At 31.2% G+C, this 7,450-nt stretch overlaps 4 protein-coding genes and 1 non-coding gene across 5 annotated transcripts; 2 read left to right on the forward strand and 3 right to left on the reverse strand.

Moving 5' to 3' along the window:
- Positions 1 to 698: 698 nt before the first annotated feature.
- Positions 699 to 770, forward strand: trnD. The gene has a single exon. It is a non-coding gene; the product is annotated as a tRNA-Asp (tRNA).
- A 501-nt stretch (positions 771 to 1,271) lies between these two features.
- Positions 1,272 to 2,402, reverse strand: Chro.50056 (actin). Its single annotated transcript, XM_661095.1, has 1 exon — positions 1,272 to 2,402. One exon carries the CDS (start codon positions 2,400 to 2,402, stop codon positions 1,272 to 1,274), a length of 1,131 nt encoding a protein of 376 aa, XP_666187.1.
- Positions 2,403 to 3,950: 1,548 nt separating this feature from the next.
- Positions 3,951 to 4,298, forward strand: Chro.50055 (histone H2B). The annotated part of the gene is made up of 1 exon (XM_661096.1): positions 3,951 to 4,298. The coding sequence occupies one exon, from the start codon at positions 3,951 to 3,953 to the stop codon at positions 4,296 to 4,298; it is 348 nt and encodes a 115-aa protein (XP_666188.1).
- A 436-nt stretch (positions 4,299 to 4,734) lies between these two features.
- Positions 4,735 to 6,069, reverse strand: Chro.50054 (hypothetical protein). The annotated part of the gene is made up of 1 exon (XM_661097.1): positions 4,735 to 6,069. The coding sequence occupies one exon, from the start codon at positions 6,067 to 6,069 to the stop codon at positions 4,735 to 4,737; it is 1,335 nt and encodes a 444-aa protein (XP_666189.1).
- A 164-nt stretch (positions 6,070 to 6,233) lies between these two features.
- Positions 6,234 to 7,238, reverse strand: Chro.50053 (hypothetical protein). The annotated part of the gene is made up of 1 exon (XM_661098.1): positions 6,234 to 7,238. The coding sequence occupies one exon, from the start codon at positions 7,236 to 7,238 to the stop codon at positions 6,234 to 6,236; it is 1,005 nt and encodes a 334-aa protein (XP_666190.1).
- Positions 7,239 to 7,450: the final 212 nt, after the last annotated feature.

A 7,450-nucleotide genomic window follows, 5' to 3' on the forward strand; every position in this document is an offset into this window, starting at 1 on the left:
TTACTATATTTAGGAAGCTTATTTAAATATCAATAGAGAGCCTCAGCTTAAAGTACGCCAAATTGTATAATATTCACAATTTTTTCCTGTATATAATAGGGCTACTATATACAATGTTAAACACTAACTAATTTTACTTAGTTGTCGATACTATTTAGCTTTATATTTACCATACTAGTTATATAAGGCTTTAATTATTAGATTAGATTGTACTAATATATTTTCGCAGAAAATTTCAACTCAAGTATTTTATTGGTATAATTAGCCTATTTAATTTACCAAGCCTTTCCCTAAGTTCATTTCATAAATTTTGTTGGCTTTGCTTAAACTTTAAGGGGTAAAACATTTTTTTTATTAACTATCATACTAAAGAAACTTTGATTAAATGGATAATCTCACTTGTAGAATTAAAATAATACTCCTTCCCACCTCCCTAATATTTAAAAAAATGTGTAAAAAAACAATTAATTGAATTTTTCCTTATTTTGTGTATGAAATTCATTTCAAAAAAATAATACAATAACTTCCGCTCATTTAATTAAATTAATATAGTTTTTCTATTATTAAAAAAAAAAAAAAAAAAAAAAAAATGTTCTTAAAGAAAATTTAGCGGCCCTTAATGCCTGCCTTGTATTTTTGAATACTTTTCTTAATCCATTCTTGATATGATAATAACATCTAAGTCCGTAGTCGTCGAGTCCGAGTTAGTATAGTGGTTAGTATATCCGCCTGTCACGCGGATGACCCGGGTTCAATTCCCGGACTTGGAGCTTTTTCGGGAAATTTTTTTGGTCCTAAATTTGACCCGCTCTTTTTTCATTAAATGGTAGCTCTATTTTCAGACTTGAACTTTACCAATTAAACATAACCTAACAAATCAATTTATTGATTTCTAATGCTGTACTCAAGAAAACAACATACACATAATTGACACTTTCGTTTAAAAAGAAGGAAAAAATCGTATCGAACTACACATTACTTAGTAACTATTTTGATTCAAACTAGCCCACCTTCTATCCATAATATTAGTTATCATTGACTAACAATTATAATAGAATTCCCTTGCTAAATTTAGAGTTTATTAGCATTGATTAGACAATTTATCATCTTTTTTTAGTTTTCAAGTGAGAATAGAACTGAGATCTGAATGATGTAATAAGAAATTGTCTACAAGAAGTGATAACTTGTGTAATTCATATTTCCATTTAAGTTGCAATACGTATGTGTTCAGGAAATAAGCTGTTAAGAACAACTCCAGGAACAATATTGATTTAGAAGCACTTTCTGTGTACAATTGATGGACCAGATTCGTCATACTCTTCCTTAGTGATCCACATTTGTTGGAAAGTAGATAAAGAAGATAAGATAGAACCACCAATCCATACAGAGTATTTACGCTCAGGAGGTGCAACAACCTTGATCTTCATTGTTGATGGAGCCAAAGAAGTGAGCTCTTTTGTCATTCTTTCTCCAATACCTGGATACATCGTTGTACCTCCAGATAAAACAATATTGGCATAAAGGTCTTTACGGATATCAAGATCACATTTCATGATGGATTGGAATGTAGTTTCACCAATACCGACAGCTTCTTTACCTAAAAGACCTGGTTGGAATAAAGCCTCAGGGCATCTGAATCTTTCACTACCTACAGTAATTACATGGCCATCTGGTAGTTCATATGTCTTCTCTAATTCAGAAGATTCTTGAGATTTCTTCATTTCTTCCTCGTAATCTAAAGCAATGTAGCAGAGCTTTTCCTTAATATCTCTTACAATTTCTCTCTCGGCTGTTGTTGTAAAGCTGTAACCACGGTCGTGGAGAATCTTCATCAAGAAATCAGTTAAATCACGTCCAGCTAGATCCAATCTCATAATAGCATGTGGAAGAGCATAACCTTCATAGATTGGAACAGTATGTGATACACCATCACCACTATCTAAAACAATACCAGTTGTACGACCAGAGGCATACAATGATAAGACAGCCTGAATATTAACATACATTGCTGGTACATTGAATGTTTCAAACATGATTTGAGTCATTCTTTCACGATTTACCTTTGGGTTCATTGGTGCTTCGGTCAATAACACTGGGTGTTCCTCTGGAGCAACACGTAATTCATTATAGAAAGTATGATGCCAGATCTTCTCCATATCTTCCCAGTTTGTAACAATACCATGCTCAATTGGGTATTTCAAGGTCAAAATACCTCTCTTTGATTGAGCTTCATCACCAACATAACAGTCCTTTTGGTCCATACCTACCATAACACCTGGCATTTTCGGGCGACCAACGATCGATGGGAAAACACATCTTGGAGCGTCATCACCTGCAACACCTGCCTTGACCATACCAGAACCATTATCAACAACCAATGCTTGTGTTTCTTCTTCACTCATCTTTTGTTACTTGTGTAATATGCCCGAAATCTATGAAAAAAAAAATCTATATTGCAAGTAAGCTATATATAAAATATAAAAACTGCTCTATTAAACTACTACTTTCCTTGCCGTACAACTCTTATTATCTCTTTATCCAAGTATTTAAAGATATGTATACGCACGCAGGAAAATAAAAATATACTTTGGATTTTTAATGCGCACTGTACGTATCGTAAAAAGATTCATCTCACTTTTTACATGTTGTCTATTCTAAATTTATACTTGATTTTTATTTAATCTCTAAACTTTGTAATGTAATCGTCTATTGATACGTACTGGCGCGCGTCTATGCATGGTGGGCGGCAAGGCACATGCAATTTGACATATAAATGCATTCAATGCAAGATTTATATTTAATATAAAATTTGGTCCGTTTTTTTTTTTATTAAAAACTAACCTTTTTTCATTTACATAACTAAGATTTATTTAAATTAATATGTTTCTCGTCGTAATATTTATCAAGTAATATATGTAGTATTGCATACATGTGATGTACGAATTTGTATAAACCTGCAAAGTTTTTTTCAATTTAAAGTAAAAAATTAATTTTTGTAATAAAAAATATCAAAAAAGTGTTGCTTATTATTGGTATTATTTCAATACTAGATAATAAAATTTCTTTTCTTTTAATCTTTCATTTATGTGTGCGATGTAATACAATGAATTGGCGGAAATATGTTTAGTTTCCTTTTTACTTAATAGTCCTTATATTAATATCAAAGAACTATAAACGAATATTTGAAATGGTGTAACAAATTCATCAAATTTTCTTAGTTCTTTTATACTATAGCTTAGAATTTGTAAATCTAATTTTTATTTATATTGAACTCATTCTGTATCTATGTATATACTTATGATCCTAAATGACTTATTTGATCATTTTTATAGCCCTAACGCTTTCTATTATTGTTAATAACCACCTCATTCTGAAGCCCGCCATGCCTTCTACCTTAAATCTGGTATTAACTATTGATACTATCCAAACCAAACACGCCGAATAAGGCGCAACTCCTCTCATAATCAAACCAATGTAAAAAACCAAGTATATTCAGAAATATATGAATTTTCAAACCCTAGTGCGCGTACATATTCATGGTACATACCCATTCTCAACCTAATAAAAACAAATTCTAATTATTCAACACTACTCATAATACAAATATTTATCTGAATATATAGATATAAATACACTGATACATATATGAATATACCTTATTCTACATCTCTTCTCATTGCCTGTCAATTTCCTTCTTCTCCACCCTCTTCTCCCTATTAATACTAGAATAAACAAATTTTTGCACGTTCCCGCCAAAACCTTCAGTAACTGTGGGGCGCATGTATACGTCTCTTAGGAATAAAAGGAAGAATAAATAGTAAAATATTAAAGGAGAGTAAGGTGTGGATATTAAGTGGATTTCTCTACAATTTCAACTTTGTGAAAAAAAAGGATAATCACAGTCCGCGGTTCTACACGAATTAGGAAAATTAAGCACAAATAGTATAAAAATGGCCCCAAAAATGTCTTCAAAGAACAATAAAGGTGCAGCTCCAAAGAAGATCCACAAGAAGAAGAAGGAGAGTTACTCTACATATATCTACAAGGTATTAAAGCAAGTTCATCCAGAAACCGGAATCAGTAAAAAGTCTATGATGATTATGAACAGTTATATCTCTGACACCTTCGAGAAAATCGCTCAGCAAGCTGCTCAGCTTTGCCAAACTACCAAGAAGGATACTATCGCATCCAGAGAAATCCAAACTGCAGTCAGACTTGTTTTACCAGGTGAACTCGCAAAGCATGCAGTTTCTGAGGGTACTAAGGCTGTTACCAAGTTCACTGGAGGACAAAAGTAAGTCAATGAATCTTTTGATTCATTTTATTTCCATTTTCTTCATTCAAGAATCGGGGATCTGGAGAATCTAACAGAACTCCTTATCTTAAATGGATCTTCTTTCGGAAATTAATGGGGATATCTTTGGTGCGCATGAATTGGATTAGTTTTCTTAACAATTACTTAAGAAATTTATCCTATCAGTGCTGTTATACTAGAAAGTGATTCCAAGGGCTTATATTTCAAAATTCTAATTCAAGGAATAATAGGATTTAAGTATCATCAAATATGAATCCAATCAAAGGCTACTTATACCAGGCGTCACTAGACGCCACATTTTCTGTTACTTTATCAACTAAAATAGAATAACTAATGAATATGTATATTATATTTATATTGTTTCTTTTTCACTCTCCTGTCATAAATCTAGCCAGTGAATCTTCTGTTGATGTTGTAACCTAGAGATGGTAATAGTTTGTTGAAGAAGAATTTAGGGTAGGTGAAATTCTGCTACTGGATGTTACTCCTTTTGAACTTACCATTCTTTCTATTGCTTTTAGCTCTTTCAATATCTGTACAATACTAATCCTTTTTGGATAGGAATTCTCCCAACTAACTTTATTTACTTGTAATTCTATATTTGTATTATTTTGAACAATAAGTGTGGAAGAGGATGTTGGATGGAAAGATGAAGATAAAGATTGGGAAGATGAAGATGATGAAGAAGAGGAAGAACAAGATTGTGGAAATTGAATAGAAGATGTCATTAATCGTTTTTTTGAATGTCCAATAATCTCCTTAAAATGAAGAATATGTGATAATTTTGAAAACCCACAACATCTTGAAACAAGACCTTGGATGAGAGATATATTGCTAAACAAAAGTGAGTCTTTAACAGGATTAAGATCTAATGTGGCGCCAGAATAACCAACATAAGCTTGAACTTGGAGATTCCCAAGTCCACCAAAAGGAGGTTGCCCATTAATCATTTCCCAAAGAATTGCTCCTATAGAATAAGAATCAATTGATTGACAGTGTTCAAACTTATTCTCTAGATATAGTCTTGCCGGCTCTAGTAGAGGAGAATTGGTTTTAAGAACTTCTGGAGGTAAATAGTTCAGGATTCTATCATCTGAAAGTCTAGGGGAGCTGGAAACCTGATTTAAAAATGAAAATTCATTTTCAATGGAAGAACAATTTAGATTTGGAAAATCCAAACTTGAATTAGAGTCAGTATTAGTTGTAACTTTCTTATTTCCTAGTATATCCAAGTAAATACTATCATTTGGATAAAAAGAAGCTTCCAGTAAACAATGTCCAAAGTCTGCAAGCTTAACTGATAAATCTTCCTCAATTAATATATTAGTAGGTTTTAAATTTAGATGAAATATACCTCTTTGTTTTAAATACAAACATCCTGTAGCTATTCCTTTAGCAATTTTGATAGCACTTTGAGTATGAATTCCAAAAGATAAATTATATTCTGGAATTTCTGGCCAAAATGATGGATTTTGACTTCTGGAATTTGGACTTAGAATTAGATTTAAACTGGACATGCTTAAATCCGAGATATTATTTAGCTCTGATCCAGTATTCATTTCAAAATCAGTTTCAAAATTTGGATTAAAATTTAAATTTGGTATATAATAAGTGAATTCAGGATTCATCTTAATCTCATCATGACTAACTTTTTCTGAATTGTTATTAATTGTATCTTTTAAATTATAATAATATGGTGGGAAATTCATTTTTATGGATTTTGAATCAGAATCTTTCCATACACAATTATACATGCAAATACAAGATCCTTTATATAGGAGCTTTTGAAGAGAACCATTATGTATATATTCAGTTATAACACAATGTATATCTGAAGAATAATGACAAAATCCCAAAGTTAAAATTAAACAAGGATGTCTTAAAGACCAAATAAGCTTGCATGTATTTTCCCAAAGCTTTAATTGTAATATCTTCCCTCTAAAGACTTTAATAACAACATCCTTTCCAAGCCATTTTCCAAGATAACAGCAGGAACTACTGGAAAAAACTGTAAATAGTGTGAATTACTATTATTCAAAATCTTTATATAACATTTAAATTGAAAGAACTTACCTCCTTTACTACATTTGCATGGAAAATCTGTCCTTTCTAACTTTTGGACAAAGATCAACTGTTCAAAAGGGATATTAATCCCAGAATAACTATATAGATTTAAAGGTCTTGATATGAATAAAGGTGGAAGAAAACTTTTTTTAGTGATTTCAGATTCAGTTGGATATTTAATAAATTGTCTAGGTAGGAACAATGGTCCAAAAACTAATCTAAATTGTTTAATACAATTGCTTAGCTTAATTCTATGACCAACTTTATTAACTCCAAGTGCTCTAGCAATACCATTAGCTGATAAAAGATTGGAAGAAAGTAGCAAATCATCTAATGTTAATTTCTTACGAATGAGCTCAAAATAATCATCTAATTCCCAATTTTTTAATAAATCCTTCAATAAATTATCAAATTTTTCTCGATCATGTAATTGATTATTTTTGAAATACTCTAATTCTGGGTTTATATCGTAATACTTTTCCATTCTTGAATTCCCTAATATCTTTCTCTTTTCATTAAACTTCCTGTCAATATTTATAATAGTTTTTGTTTTAAACAAGTTTTCATCTATTTTTGGTATTTCATACCTTCCTAAGAAATACCCCCTACTAAACTCCCCAGCTTTATACTCAGATTCATACATACTTCCATCTAATTCTACCATTATCCCTTTTCCTTTACGGCCTACTTTCGATACCTTTCCAACAAATTTGCTTTGATCTTTTTCCCTAAAATAAACTATTCCAACTTCTTCTAATATATTATAGTAGCTTTGATGGTCTTTAAGTTCAAATTTTTTTTCTTTTGAGTTTAACTCAGTCTCTATACATATATCCCCATTGGAATATATTAACAACATTTTTTTTGCTTACCTTTTCTATCCATCCGATAAATAGAAGTGTTTCAAAAGAGTTAAACTACATAACACACAGCATAAATGCACAAAAACTTTCTGTATTGGCACTTCATCATTTACTATTTATTCTCTTTTATTTTCTCTCTTGACATTAATTTAATTTGTGCAAATCTTTAGTCACTCAAAATGGTTCCCGCCACATGACGCCATGTGGG

The sequence above is a fragment of the Cryptosporidium hominis genome (assembly GCF_000006425.1).
Source record: "Cryptosporidium hominis TU502 chromosome 5 CHRO015020, whole genome shotgun sequence".
In the NCBI taxonomy this organism is placed as follows: Eukaryota; Apicomplexa; class Conoidasida; order Eucoccidiorida; family Cryptosporidiidae; genus Cryptosporidium; species Cryptosporidium hominis.